Genomic DNA, 16,284 nt, shown 5'->3' on the forward strand with positions numbered 1-16,284 from the left:
ATACGGGTATTTCCTCCCTAGTGTTTGTCCCTCAGACTAGTACTTGGATTCTTTATTTGGGTGCCTCATACCATATTTCTGGTAATCTGTATCGCATGTCTAATATCTCAAGGTCCAAGTCCTTACTCATGGTCAATCTAGCAAACGGTCATCAAACACCAGCTACTGGTGTTGGTTGGGCTTTACTTGTGTCATCTTTATCTTTAGAGTCTATTCTATATGTTCCAAAGAGTCCCTTCAACCTCGTCTCTGTGAGCAAAATTACTCGTTTACTTAACTATTCCATAACCTTATACGCCGACTCAATAGTTGTACAGGATCACAACATGGGAGATGATTAGCATCAGATACCTTCACGATGGTGATCATTGCGTGTGTATCAGTAGATTTGCCCACGTTTCTTCATAATCGTCTAGGCCTTCCTAGCCTTCTAAACCCATCACACTATCACAGAGTGATTTGTTCTACAATATTTATACATCACATTTGTTATAAGGTATATTATCACATATGGGATCCTATATATTAGGAAAGTTGGAAACTAGGGTTTTAAGGTTACCATACAGAATGTCCTCCAAAGTCATATATATAGGATGGTGTACTCTCCTTAAAACCTTGTGAGACATAGAGCTGCCAGTCAAGGTATTCTCCTAAAACCTTTGAACATGGTATCACAGCCTAGGTTATAAACACGAAATTTATTTTTTTTTCGCTCCGCTGTCATCACCGCCCACCCACGAAGGATCGCCGGCGTCCGGCAACCCTCCCTGCGAAATCCGGCGCCGATCTGCCCTGCGCGCGAGGCTCACGCGCCACCGCACCGCCGCCCACCTCCACCACGCGCCGGCGCGTGAGCTGCCTCCGGCCACCGGAATTTTTCCCGACCGACGTCTCCGAGCTCGCCCAGGTCTAGGGGTCTCGGATCTGGTCTTGGTTTGGACCAGTGTTGCTTCGGTTATTGCGGGTTTCAATCAGGTTGTCTCGTACGCCCTCCGGTTACTGTTTTTTGTCTGTTTCTAATCTGTTTGGGCTCCATTTTTTGTGGGTATGGCTGAAAATAAGTCGATTGTTGTTACTGATATTGTTCCTGTGAATTCCAAAATCACGGACTGTAAGCTTAATGACTCTAATTACTTAGAGTGGTCTCTGGTCATTAAGCTTTATCTCACTAGTTTGGATAGAACAGACCACCTCACTGAGACCAAAGAGGATGCTAATTGGGTGAAGGATGATGCCCGTTTGCTCTTACAAATTCGTAATTCTATAGATGAGAGTATTCTTGGGTTTGTTAGTCATTGTTCTTCTGTTAAAGAATTGATGGATTATTTGGAATACTTGTACTTTGGGAAGGGGAATATCACTCGTATGTATGATGTTTGCAAGTCTTTTTACCGTGCCGAGAAGCAAAATTTGTCTCTTACTGCTTACTTTATGGAGTTTAAGAAAACATATGAGGCTCTTAATAAACTCAAGTCATTCACTGCTGACGTTAAAGAGCAACAAAAGCAACGTGAACAATTGGCTGTTATGAGTTTTTTGGCAGGTCTTCCTTCTGAGTTTGACACAGCTAGGTCCACAATTCTTAGTACATCTGAAATCCCTACCCTAGTTGATGTCTTCCCTCGCTTGATTCGATCCGAGCAGTCCAAGATACCCGATGTTCCCATCCCACCTAATAGTGCTCTTGTTAGTCGTACTCCTCACAATGGGAATGGTGGCAATTCCCAAGGGCACACTTCCGGTAATCCTCACAGTGGGAACAATGGATATTCCCAGGGGCGTACTTCCACCATTGTGTGTCACTATTGTCAAAAGCCAGGGCATATAAGGAGGGACTGTCGGAAGTTGCAAAAGGATCGTAGGAATTCTTCTGCCAATGTTGCATCTACACCTGAGGCACCTTCCAAGACTATCATGGTCTCTGCTGATGAGTTTGCCAAGTTTTCTCAATACCAAGACTCTTTAAAGCATTCATCCTCTTCAGTCACTGCAATTGCTGACTCAGGTAACCCGACCTCTTGTCTTCTATCATCATCATCCAAATGGGTTATAGACTCGGGTTCCACAGACCATATGACAGGTAATTCGAGTTTATTTTCCTCCATTTCTTCTTCTCCACATAGTTCCCCTGTCACCTTAGCGGATGGGTCCACCTCCCATGTACTTGGGTCTGGCTCCATTACGCCAATCCCCACACTCCCCTTATAGCTGTCTTGCACCTCCCTAATTTCTCGTTCAATTTGATTTCGGTCAGCCAGCTTACCCGTGCTTTAAACTGTTCTGTTACGTTCTTCCCTGATCATTGTCTGTTTCAGGATCTTATGACCAAGAGGTCAAAGTTGGTTGCTTGTTCGGGTGCTGTCACTCCGGTGGATGCTCATTGTCGTTTGGGGCATCCTTCCCTCCCGTTGTTGAAGAAATTGTGTCCACAATTTCGTAGTTTACCGTTTTTACATTGTGAGTCGTGTGAGTTTTCTAAGCACCGTCGTGTGCATTTGAGTCCTAGAGTTACCAAACGTGTGTCTACTTTGTTTGAGTTAGTACATTCAGATGTTTGGGGTCCGTGTTCTGTGACTTCTAAACTTGGCCATAAGTATTTTGTTACTTTTGTTGATGATTTCTCTCGAATGACATGGTTATATTTAATGAAGTCTCGTTCTGAATTGTTTGATGTGATTCGTGGATTCTGTGCTGAAATTAAAACTAAATTTGGTGTCCATGTCAAAATATTACGCAGTGACAATGCTAAAGAGTATTTCTCGTACCCCTTTTCCTCTTATATGCATGGCATGGGTATGTTGCATCAATCTTCTTGTGTTGACACACCTTCCCAGAATGGGGTAGCTGAGCGCAAGAATCGGCATTTGCTTGAAACTGCAAGGGCCTTATTGTTTCAAAGGGGGGTTCCTAAGCAGTTTTGGGCTGATGTTGTTTCCACTGCCTGTTTCTTAATCAATCGCATGCCCTCTGTGGTTTTGGATGGGAAAACTCCGTACCATACTCTGTGTCCATCACAACCTTTGTTTCATATTGACCCCCGTATATTTGGTTGTGTATGTTTTGTTCGAGATGTCCGACCTAACCTCACCAAGCTTGATCCAAAGGCTCTGAAGTGTGTTTCTTGGTTATTCTCGTGTGCAAAAGGGGTACAGGTGTTACTCTCCAGAGCTTGGTAGGTACCTTATTTCTATTGATGTCACTTTTCACGAGGATGTTCCTTTCTTTCCTTCTTCTCCGGATGCCATTGGTCAGGGGGAGGATGAGGGGATGACATCTTAATGCATACAGTCACGACATCTGTCCCTATACCTGCTCCTACTCCTCAGTTTTACAAGTCTATTCTCGTCGCCCTCGGCCTGCTGCCCCCGTTCCTGCTTTGCCTCAAGCTCCTCTTCCTGCCTCGGTACCTACTCCAATCCCTGAAACCACCTCTAAGTCAGTTGATCCAGTGTTAAATGATACCCTTCCTATTGCTGTTCGAAAAGGTAAACGCAGTTGCACTTATCCTATATCCTCTTTTGCATCATATGCTGAGCTGTCCTTCTGTTCTTTTGTGGCTTCCCTTGATTCCGTGTCCATTCTTAAAACTGTTAAGGAAGCCTTGTCTCATCCTGGGTGGCGAACTGCTATGATTGAGGAGATGAATGCTTTGGATCACAATGATACTTGGGAGTTGGTTGCCTTGCCTGCAGGTAAGAGGCCTATTGGTTGTAAGTGGGCGTTTGCTGTCAAGGTAAATTCTGATGGGTCTGTTGCTAGATTGAAAGCCCGTCTTGTGGCTAAAGGATATGCCCAAACCTATGGGGTTGATTATTCTGACACTTTTTCTCCTGTTCAGGTTACTCATTTCAATGGCAGCCATTAAAGATTGGCCACTGCATCAGCTTGATATCAAGAATGCCTTTTTGCATGGGGATCTTCATGAAGAGGTGTACATGGAGCAACCTCCTGGGTTTGTTGCTCAGGGGGAGTCTGGGAAAGTATGCCGACTTCAAAGATCATTGTATGGACTGAAACAAAGCCCGCAAGCATGGTTTGGAAAGTTTAGTCACGCAATGGAGAGCTTTGGGATGGTGAAAAGTAAATCGGATCACTCAATGTTTTACAAGTGGTCCAAAACATGCATAATCTGGTTAGTGGTCTATGTGGATGACATTGTCATTACAGGGAGTGACACCGAAGGAATTTCATCTCTTAAGTCATTCCTTCATAGTCAATTTCAGACAAAGGATTTGGGACCACTAAAGTACTTCCTGGGTATTGAAGTCATGAGGAATAAAACAGGTATATTACTGTCTCAACAAAAATATGTACTTGACTTACTGTCTGAAACAGGGAAACTAGGGTCTAAAACATGGACTCCTATGATACCAAACATGCAATTGTCAAAGGAGGGGGAGTTGTTTGAAGATCCTGAGAGGTATAGGAGATTAGTTGGGAAGTTGAACTACTTGACAGTAACTCGTCCAGACATTGCATATCCAGTGAGTGTTTTGAGCCAATATACGGCATCTCCAACTGTTGAGCATTGGGCAGCTGTAGAACACATCTTGAGTTATTTGAAGGGAGCTCCAGGACATGGAATTTTGTATAAAAATCATGGGCACACTAAGATCGAGTGTTTTACTGATGCTGATTGGGCAGGATCCAAAGAGGATCGTAGATCAACAACTGGATATTGTGTTTTCTTGTGTTTTCTTTGGAGGTAATTTGGTTTCGTGGAAAAGTAAGAAACAGAATGTGGTTTCTCATTCGAGTGCAGAGTCTGAATATAGGGCAATGGCACAATCAACATGTGAAGTGATGTGGATAAACAACCTTCTGAGTGAGGCTGGTTTTAAAGCTCCAATCCCTACAAAAGTATGGTGTGATAACCAAGCTGCTCTGCATATTGCATCAAACCCAGTGTTTCATGAACGAACGAAGCATATAGAGATTGACTGTCATTTTGTTCGTGAGAAGATACAACAAGGGTTAATTTCCACTGGATTTGTAAAGACGGGAGAACAACTCGGGGATTTATTCACGAAGGCCTTAACTGGGACACGAGTTAGTTATCTGTGTAACAAGTTGGGCATGATTAATATCTTTGCTCCAAACTTGAGGGGGAGTGTTATAAGGTATATTATCACATATGGTATCCTATATATTAGGAAAGTTGGAAACTAGGGTTTTAAGGTTACCATACAGAATGTCCTCCAAAGTCATATATATAGGATGGTGTACTCTCCTCAAAACCTTGTGAGACATAGAGCTGCCAGTCAAGGTATTCTCCTAAAACCTTTGAACAACATTGAAATATCTTAATTGCAAAATGCATATATTCAGATAAAACTAAGGGAAGGCATATGGGGCAACTCATAGGTACATAGGAGGTGTCCTCTTAGCCACTCATCTTAAAATTGTCAACATTCCGCAATACCTTCAAAATGCCAATTTTTGGGACCCCAACAGCCAATTCATTTAACATTAATGAAAGGTTTAAACTCTTGGGTATAAAAGACCTTACATTACTATTATTCTCGACTAGGCGGTCGGCAGCATCTCGCCTAGAAAGTCTGCCTAGAAGCCTTAACAGTTAACACTCTAATACTTCAATAACTGGCAAATGAGTGTAAATTATTTTATGGGCTAAGTACTTGCCCACTCTCCAAACTTAACTCCCCAACCCTATGCAAGCCTACATTACAACAAGCCAGCTTTCAAATCATTCTCGATTTCAATATTATTAGAGTTCACCAATGAGGATGACAGCGGCATCAAGCTAACGTGCTTGCCATGAAAGTAAGCAACTGGGGTTAGTGGGTTACTATTGGTGTTCCCCATTGCTCCAGTTAAACTTCTACCATCCTCAAAGGCTCAAAACCATTTCTAGCCAAAATGGAAAAGGTCCAAAAGATTTTTAAGCCCACAAATCCCTCAGTGGATGGGTTGTCTGGAGTTTTATCATAGTATGTAAATAGTGTTGATGGATTTTGTTTGGAATTCCAAGTGTGGAATTAGAGTGTTAACTGTTAAGGCCCTGACTCATGAGAATTGAAGGATTTTGCTCAATACAGGATTGAAGAAGAAATTGGCATAACAGATTCATATGAAAAGGCAACGCAAATAGAGGTGGTGGCTGACTATACTCTCACAATCCCCTTCCACCAGCCTCTACGATGAATGATGATTTTGAGCAACTGAAATGAGAACTATTGTCCTTGTAAAATATTTTCCACGTTATAGAATGTACAAGTAATATGGAACCTATATATATATTAGGCAGTCGAGAGATTTATAGGGATTTGAGTAGGTAGTCATTTGGAACCTTGTTTCCTTATTAGAAGTCTTCTAGCATGTATTTATAGGGCTGTGTATTCTCTTTTCTAATAGACAGCATATTCAAAAATCTTCTCTTTACTTTCGTAACATGGTATCTGAGCCTTTACAATAATTTTTTTTCACTCAATTATCGTTTGGAAATTTCGATGACATTCTGACCAGTGCGTGAGCCTCACTCGCCGCCATACTCCGCTGCCACTCTCCCACGCTCCGGCGCGTGAGGCTCCTCCAGTGACCGGAAAACATTTTGGTCGACCGCTCCTAGGTCACCTGAGTCCGTTTAGGTTCTAGACTTGGTTTGGACCATTGCATTGTTAGTGATTTTGTGTACACATTCAGGCTTGAATGTTGTGCACTTTGTGATCTAGTTTTTTTCTTTTTTTTGGATATGGCTTAAAATAAGTTTGATACATCTGCAAAGTCGGTCTTGATCTCTATGGATGAGTTTGCTAAGTAGGAATCCGTTGCTTGTTTTGGTGTTGTCACCCCTTTTTGATGCTCATTGTCGTTTGAGGCATGCTTCCCTTCTATTGATAAATAAATAAAAAAAAATCGTGCCCTCCTTTTCGGAGTTTGTCTTCTTCACTTTGTGAGCCATAGCTTGTTCGGTCCACTTTGTGTTCGCCCGGTGTTTGTCCGTGGTATTGGTGGCGTCCAAGCTTCCACTTCAGGGGGAGGGTCCAATCCCATGCTTGTTTGATCGCGCCCAAGCTTTAGTTTTAGGATTTAAGTTAGTTATTTGTGTAACAAGTTGGGCATGATTAATATCTATGCTCCAACTTGATGGGGAATGTTATATAATGTACAAGTAATATGGAACCTATATATATATTAGGCAGTTTGGAGATTTATAGGGATTTGAGAATGTAGTCATATGGAACCTTGTTTCCTTATTAGAAGTCTTCTAGCATGTATTTATAGGGCTGTCTATTCTCTTTTCTAATAGACAGCATATTCAAAAATCTTCTCTTTACTTTCGTAGCATTCTCATAAGTTATTATCCTCATTTTTTTAAACTAGAAGTGAATAGGCAAGAATATTTCGAGAAACAGCAGAGAACGAGTCCCTCTACATTGTCAAAGGAGTCGGACAGATGTAAATAGGAAAGAGAACTACCTGGAGAAACTAAATTGCAGGAACGAGCAATCTGTATAGCAGTGTTCTGCTTGTCACCAGTCAACATCCAAAAGTATATTCCCGCTTTCCTGAGTGTCTCAATAGTTTCAGGGACAGCATCCTGATAGGCAAACAATTTAATTGGATGTAAAGTAATAGGATATCATCAAGAAATCAAACGGAATACCCTTGTCCTAAGAATTGCATTAGAAAGGTATATTCAGAATTACCAAATAATGCTTAGAAGTGAAAATGAAGAGATTAGGATATCAAAAGTCTTACTTGGAGTCTATCTTCAATTGCAGCAACTCCAAGAATCTCTAAGTCATGCTCTAGTCTCTGGCAGACTTCAGCCACTCTCCACTTCAAAAACAAAAAACATTAGACAAGTGTCAGACAAAATATAATACAGAGTAATAAAACTACACATTAGGCATAAAAAGGATAATAATTAGTCTTAGTAGAGAAGGGATGAGGATGAAAAGTGTTGTAAGGTAATAATTATTTCTACATTAATTTCAAACCTCTCTGTCCACCAATGTACTATTAGCCTCTTTAAACATCAAGGACCATTCATGATACTCATCTTCCTCAAGCTCACGCCAAGCCAAGCATAAAGTTCGCAGACCTAGCTGAGAATATTGTTCTACAGCCTCAGAGAACGTTCTTGTTTGTTGTCCTGACATATATCATTTTCAGAAAATACAAGCAAAGATACTGCTGCCAATCATTTAACTTGTATTCATGCACTAAATTGAACTTTTAAGCAATGATGCAAAAAAATTCATCAAATCAGTACCAAGGCATCGAATTTTACCATAAAAATAAAATAATTTACACTGAAAAAAAAGGCAGCAATGCTCTGCAATAGTTCAAACTCTAAAACGGCATGCAAATAAATAATGACATGCTATTGAAAGATTAGGGGGGGAGGGGGGGCAACATACTTTAAGAATATGATGGTATCCTTAACTTTGTAGATGTCACTGGCTTGACTAATCTAGTATAAACTGTTAGAAAACTGTGTCATTGGCTTGACTAATGAGTTAACTCTATTAGATGAACACCAATTCTTAGGAACTGTACTGATTCCTCAATATTAGGAACTCCTGATTCATAGGGACTTCAGAGAGGTTATACCTTTCTCTACAAATACAGACTATGTACTGCATATTCTACATATCAAAGGAATTTTTTCTTCTATACATAAACTTTTGCTGTTTAGCATGGATAGAGTAGGAACACGGCAAAAAACCAGATTTGGTATATCCACAGAGAACTATAACTAGTTAGGCACTAGTACTACCATCCAGCATCAACAATGTGGTTTCGCAATTCATATAAACTTTCATAACAAATTTTTGATACTTCTTTTATCTTTTTCCTTCAATGGTAAACAGTGAAACAAAAGTTTAGCAAGGAATTATCACCAGCATATGCACACGGAAGAATTGCCTCATCTGCTCCTTTGGAGAGGAGGAATATTTTTCCAGTTTGAGAGCTTTTGACCACCACAGACATTCTCTTCCTGTCAGAAGTAAACTCAAGAGTGTCCAATACTTCATACTGAATTATTGAACCATTAAACTTGATTTCTGCACAACCAAGAAAAAGAAGAAAATTTCTGAACTTCAAACTCATTTTGCAGTATAGGAAAGAGGGAAAGCTATCAGCCTATCATGTGATTTCCCTTCCAAGCTTGTTATAATAGACATGCTGAAATTGTTCATACCAAGAACAGGTCCATTCCTATTTAGAAAAATCATTTTTAAGCGAGCAGCAGCATGCACAAGGGCTTCTTCATCTTGTGATTGTGCCTTATATGAGATTGGTCCAGCCTTGCTGTAAACAGCCATAAAGAAGACAGAATTAATGCATGAAGACACTCTCAAGGAACCTTGAACTGGAACATAAAAGTCTGCCCAACAGAGTCCAGCAACAAGACAGAAGCATCATCACAGTTAATATGTGCCAACTCAGGGGACTTTTAACCATTTCCTTTTGACATGTAAATTGACTCAATTACCTTTGTACAGGAACCACTGTGTTGCATATTGCCATAACAGTCAAAAATTGGATAATATCAGGAGAACCAGAGGCAACAGCATTAAGCAGTTCTGAATCTGCATAAGCAAAAGACTTTCAGCAAATTCTATGAAACAAATGATGGAGAGATTATTTCTTTTTTCCATCTTCTTGGATATGTAAACTTCCATTAAGGTTGGATGATAATGTAAAGAACTGAAAACAAATTTATGTGCTTACAAAATTCTCATATAGGTTAAAGAAAAGTATAAGTATTCATCAAGTAAACTGTCCATAAGATGGTTGCAACTGAATGAGAATGCTATCATGGATGAGTGGTTATCCACGATCAATTAAATATTAAAATTAAATAAAGAGGAGAATACAAAATGACTTTAGTTGAAGCAAGGCATAAAAGTAAGGACAAGAGTTTAGAAAAATCATATAAGATGGCAGGCATGCCAAATAGTTCTTCTAAGAGAGTGTAACATGGTAATACTAGTACTAAATGATAGGAGAGGGAGAAGCGGACCAAAACTTATTGGATTGGAGCTAATAAAAAATATATATATTCTTAGTGCAAGGGCAGGCAATGGACTTTCTTCTTAAAAAATGAATGGAGAAATAGAATCCATATAGTTGGCCATAACTAAGAACAAGGCTTAATTTAGTTGAGTTTTTAAGTTTTTACAATTTTACTCACTGGCACAATAAGGTACAATCAAGTTGCATATGGATACACTTATTGTCACTAGGGCCAGCCAATAAACTGGTGCACAAACTGGAACCTCATCCAACAAATCTGAAGTTTAGTTAAACACATGACCAACCTCACCAAACAAATCACAAACTCAATATACTCGCCTAAACCAATCCTCCATCTAGCTAATAAAGTCAACCAAATTCCCAGGTATAAGCATCATCGTGTAACTACAAAAAAATAAACCAAAAACAAAAACAAAACAAAACAAAACAAAACAAAAAAAACTCATTTGTCTGGCAAAAGGAAGAAACTTTTTTGAATTGCAGGCTTCATATGAGCACTAATTGCATATTTAATGCAATGCCCCAGGAAGGATCACGCTAAGCAGGCATAGAAGAAAAGCATGACATTGTTTATTAGACATGAACTGATTTTGGGAATAGAACTGAGGATTCTTTTTAGATGAGTGAAACTGATGTGACAGAAGAGAATTCGATTCTTTCATTTTGCTAGGCATATGGAATATTGGAACGTTATAAAGATTTTTACATATGTTTTCATATTCTATTAATTGGTGGCCCTTCTAGAAGTAAAGGTACCTAAATATTGAAGACAATGCACTACCAACTAAAAAAAAAAAAAAAATGCACTACCAACTTAAAAAAGAAACTATACAAAAAAACAAAAAAACAAAAAAAAAAAAAACAAAACAAAACAAAACAAAATCCAGCACCCTATACAGGCATGTTATTGTTCTACCAGATGGAGATATTTCTAGCCTCCTTATTTTTTGTGTGGAATTTCATTAAATGCATCAAAGGTGCAACTCAAGTACACCAAACATGCAAATTCCCCTTTTACTCTCAGGACTTTGGTAGTCTCAAATGTGTTTTTACTCGGTCCTTAGATTTGTTGAAAAATAAAGAGTTAGGTTTATCTATAGGGTTGTGTCTGTTTATGAATAGGTGTCAGTTTATGTATAGTTACTTACAGTTATGTGTATGTGTATATATATGTACTATGTTTCTTCATTAGAAACATAGAATCATACTAATATATTATAATCTTTCAGTCTTATATACATTTTCCTATTCTTTGATTCTTCATCTCTGCTTCCGCATAACTGGAGGGTGGTTGTTATTCTCCACCCGCCAGGCCATTCCATCTTCCAAATTCAACATGGTATCAGAGCCTACTTTCCTAGGGCATTTTCCTTTCTATTTTTTCCAGCGTAAACAGTACGCCTGTGACTGCCAATTGGACTCAGACATATCTATGGTGGTTTACTTCAAAATCTACAGCCACAGTCACTCTCGGAATCACGTTGCGACCTTACCCTTGAAAGGCCAGTGTCATCCGCCACTGCACGCGCGGCCGCTACAATTTGCCGGAACTTCAACTGTTTTTCTCAGATCTCTTCTTCTCCGATGGTTTTTGGTCTCACCTCCCACACTGATGAATTCCTCTCATTCTTTCGACCATATCTGGAAAATTTCACCGCCATCTGTGGGCGCCACCGACGTCACGCGCCACCGCTGTCTTCACATGCCGGCGCGTGCGGCCATCTCCGGCGGGATTTTCCGGCGAAAATTTCCAGAAATCTCCATCTGCGTGGGTATCCTATGGTGTATTTTTCCGGTGAAAGTTTTGCAGATTGTTGTTTTGCCCTTTGGACTTTTTGGTGAAGTTTGAAGGCTTTTTGGGTTTGTTGCCAAACTTCTTTCCAAGGTGTTTTGGTATAACCGTATTTTTTCTTTATTTTCGGTATACCATATTTATTCCCTAGGGTTTTCAAGTTTGGCTCCTTTTTTTATTTCCAGAAGCCTTTTTTGTTATTCACTTATCCTATAAAAGGGTATAAACAACAACCATGTGGTGTTCTCAGTATACTTTATTCTTTGGGGTGTATTTGTCATTATTATGGGCGCTACTTCATCCCCTTTGCTGCTCAAGCTTTGTCTGCTCTGCCGCTCTTGATGAAGATTGTTGTTGGCAAATCATGGAGGGCTTATGTTGTTGTGAGGTTGTTCGTGACAAGCTCACAAGCTTCCCCCTGGTGTCTTCATTCTCAAGAGTTGTTTATAGCATTGTCCCTCTAAAGCCATCCAGCACTGTTATCCTCTAGCTACCTTATCTTCATTTGTAATTTAAAGTAAGGTAGAGTGTATATTTTAATCCAAGCTTGGAACTTCCAGATGTTCCAGCTTGAGGGAGAGTGTTGAAAAAAAAAAGAGTTAGGTTTATCTATAAGGTTGTGTCTGTTTATGAATAGGTGTCAGTTTATGTATAGTTACTTACAGTTATGTGTATGTGTATATATATGTACTATGTTTCTTCATTAGAAACATAGAATCATACTAACATATTATAATCTTTCAGTCTTATGTACATTTTCCTATTCTTTGATTCTTCATCTCTGCTATCGCTTAACTGGCGGGTGGTTGTTATTCTCCACCCGCCAGGCCATTCCATCTTCCAAATTCAACAGGATTCATTGCTTGGACTTGACTCCCATAAGAAGACCATGGTAAGAAATTTAATAAAGACAGAAACATGTAGCCGGAAATCTAACAAAATCATAACTGCAACTCTGCAACAATCTAGCATGTCAGATCCATATTATTTGTAAAGCCCTATTATGATGAGATTTCTTGAGCAAGAATTCTAAGATCAAAATGTGCTCAGCTCTTATAAATGAATTGGAACAAAGGTCATGGATTTAAATAATACCAAAGTAATATAGAATCATGTGTATCAATGATATAACAATTCAAAATAAATAAATAAATAAATAAAAGATCCAAATAAGAATCATGGAAAGGGGAGATAAACTAAAACAAAGAAAGTCAAATCTTACCTTTTACAGCATCTCCATTCTCACTGCCATAGAAACTTCCATTAACAAAACATCTTTTAAAAATCATTTTATTTTCAGTGAGTGTCCCTGTTTTGTCAGTCAAAATGTATTCTACTTGTCCCAAGTCCTCACTAATTGCTGTGCTGTCAATTACAAGCAAACAAAAATAAATTAAAATAAAATTTAAATGCATGTGAACATCAACACAAACATAGTAATCTAATTTAAATAATATGCTGAGGATCTTGGTGGTCAATGTTTATTACTCCGTACTTTGTTGCTTTCGACGCTGTCCCAGTTTCCAAATCAACCATCTCATTGTCCCAGTCAATGAATTTTGCATACAAGCTTTTCACAAGATCTAGAGATACCTGCCACACCAAGAAAAAGAAAATAGTTGAAGCTGTTGAATAACAGTAATTGCAGGCTTAAAAGATATTACATGGCTTCTGAAACGAGATGTCAATCTCATACAAAAACAGCTTTTTTCATATAATTATAAATCAAATTTAGTACTCTTTAGAATAAAAGTCCTAGAACTGTGTTTGCAATTGCACCTCTTATTATTATATTTTTAAAAAATGTAAATAAAGAATTTATTAGCTAATGTTTAAGCCAACAAAACCACTAGCTCTCATAAATTCCTAGTTCAAATTATAAGGCAAGAACCCAAACTGATGCAGATTTTTTGGAACTATCATCATAAAAACATAAGGTTGGTTAGAAATGCTGCAGTGAGCTTGCACATAGAACTTATCTATTACGGAGTATAATATAGCAGTTTTACTTCATTTGGATAGTAATTTTAGCAATCTGCCAAAGAAAATGAATCATTACAAATACAAAACTTCATTAGCTCATAGATAAAAATTACAATACTGAGAAAAACAGACTTTAAGGCCAACCTTTATTGAAATGGGTATCATGATGGAACAAAGAAGCTCAAAACGAAGTGGGATGACCAATAACTCGTACCATGGACCTTCATCTGGATATTTGGCATACCATTGCTACAAGACATAAAATGTGAAGGGCATAATCAGAAGTATAGTAAAGAATGTACATCATTAACTAATTGAAATTAAATTTATTTTTCCATTAATGACAATAGACAACTCAGTCATTCACAAAACTAAAAACTACTCTACCCAGAAACAAAAATTAAACAAAAGCTGCCACACTAAAAGGGCAGCATCTCAGGGCACATAGCTCTTGATATGTGAACTGGGAAGGGTCTATAGTATGCAGCCTACCCTCCCTTTAATTACTAAGAGCTGTTTCTGAGGCTCAAGCCAGCGACCTCCAAGTCACATGGCAACAGCTCTATCATTGTGCCAAGGCTCCCCTTCAAGCAATAAAGGTGTCTGCTTGAGGGAATAAGTTTTTAGTAAAAAGAAACTAAATATATATACATATACACTTCGATATGCCAGAAAAATAAAAATGCATAGTTTTAAAACACATGATTCATGAAACAGAAAAAAGCTACCTCAATACGTTGTCCAAGGAACAATACAAAAGAAATAAATAGAGAAGCATCACTAAGCATGTCCTCAAAACATAATTTTTAGATTACACCAAACTCCCAGAAAGGTGATCTAAACTACATACAGACAGTTCAGTGTCAACTATAATTTCTATGCTAAGTACTTGACAACTGAAATGTAATACACTAGAATCCATGATGTTGTTTTTGGCAAGCACTTTTTGGAGTGATATATAGTTTAATAGTCTCAAAGAGACTAATCTTCTATAGTCCTGAAACAGGATGGTTTGTATACTGGAAAAATGCTTAGTTTTATAACACATCTAGAAATTTCACTTCCAGAAACCTTGTGGTCGAGGAACATAAACACGTGACTTTAGGTAGGAAGTCAGAAGTTTGGTCTACGACTCTCTCAGATGTACTGGAAAAAAGTTTAAAAATTTCACCACCTAATGGCTAATGTAAAATGAGGTCCACGTTTTGAACTCTTGGCATAAAATCTTATGCCAAACTTTTGCTTCTTGTGCAGGACAGGTAGAGACGTAGAGTTGCATTTTGATATGGCAAAGTGGCAAAATTGTTTTCTTCTTTTTTTTTTTTGTCCTAACAAATATACCTTATTCTGTCCACGTAACATTATTTGATTTCTTCATGAAGCAAAGCACAGAAAGAAAAGCAACTGATGAAACAAAACCTCACACAAAAAACAAAGAAAAACATAATATGATCAATAAACTCAAAGTTTAACTAATGCATATGTAAAAAGTTTTCAGCCAAATTCCTTAGCTAGCAGACTATTAATATGCATGGTTTATATTGAATTTTCATGCCATATAAAAAGTTAAGGTGGAATCCAGAAATAAATACAAGCAGTAACTTAGTCTGCATGCTGCATCTCATAGAGGAAAAATAAAAGTAACATGTTGCAAAAGACATAAACCTTCCTCGCTTCAGTATCTTTCCACACATTCCCAGCTATGCCCAAAACCATGACAACAACAATTTGAAAAATGAATATTGCTCCAGTCAATTTGTCAATCATAGCATCAACTGCTGTAAGCTTGGGTTCAGGTAGACCCCTGCTCATCCCCAGTTTTGTTTCATTTCCTGAAGTAGATATAGATGGAAAGAAGAAAATCTTCAGTCTATGCCACAATAAATCCAGAGGACCATAATTTAAGAGTTTCATAATTCCCTATGTGCACATATATGCCCAAAAATTTCCAGTCTTGAATAGAATATTTAAGAATAAGCACTTCTCTAACAAACAGGATCGAAAAATCAAACACTAGGGAGGTGTATTCATCAAGACTTATATAGACTTTTAAAGTGATTAATTTTAAATGACTTTCATAAAATCTCTCTAGAAATTATAAAAATCTGTATGTCAAACTTTTATAGACTTTTAAAAACTCTTTCATATTAAAAAATCTACAAAAGTCAATAAAACTCTAAATTGAATACACCCTTAAAAAGTTTTCAAAACTTCTATTGATACATTATTTATAATTGCATACCTATGCATGCGAAGCACTAAAAAATCTTTAATTATATTCTTTTTGTAATAATTTGAAAAAAAAATTCAACTTAACAAATATACATAAAATCAAACTATAATTTAATAAGTAGACATTAATAATTAGTAATTCACATATGATTACAATATAATTTTGTATTATATATATATATATATATATATATATATATATATATATATATATATATATATATATATATATATATATATATATATATATATATATATATATATAT

At 37.7% G+C, this 16,284-nt stretch overlaps 1 protein-coding gene across 4 annotated transcripts in view; it reads right to left on the reverse strand.

The window, feature by feature from the left end:
- The window catches only part of LOC116018877 (phospholipid-transporting ATPase 2), a 32,671-nt gene that overhangs the window by 6,947 nt on the left and 9,440 nt on the right, over positions 1-16,284 (reverse strand). For all 4 annotated transcript variants that reach the window (XM_031258896.1, XM_031258897.1, XM_031258898.1 and 1 more), the window contains 10 exons: positions 15,452-15,618; positions 13,931-14,035; positions 13,299-13,396; positions 13,026-13,168; positions 9,467-9,563; positions 9,173-9,282; positions 8,871-9,035; positions 7,965-8,119; positions 7,723-7,803; positions 7,441-7,561 (listed from right to left, as the gene is read on the reverse strand). In XM_031258896.1, the coding sequence (XP_031114756.1) occupies positions 7,441-7,561; positions 7,723-7,803; positions 7,965-8,119; positions 8,871-9,035; positions 9,173-9,282; positions 9,467-9,563; positions 13,026-13,168; positions 13,299-13,396; positions 13,931-14,035; positions 15,452-15,618 (1,242 nt within the window). The remainder of the gene's footprint in view (positions 1-7,440; positions 7,562-7,722; positions 7,804-7,964; positions 8,120-8,870; positions 9,036-9,172; positions 9,283-9,466; positions 9,564-13,025; positions 13,169-13,298; positions 13,397-13,930; positions 14,036-15,451; positions 15,619-16,284) is intronic.

The sequence above is a fragment of the Ipomoea triloba genome, chromosome 5, assembly GCF_003576645.1.
Source record: "Ipomoea triloba cultivar NCNSP0323 chromosome 5, ASM357664v1".
Lineage (NCBI taxonomy): Eukaryota > Viridiplantae > Streptophyta > Magnoliopsida > Solanales > Convolvulaceae > Ipomoea > Ipomoea triloba.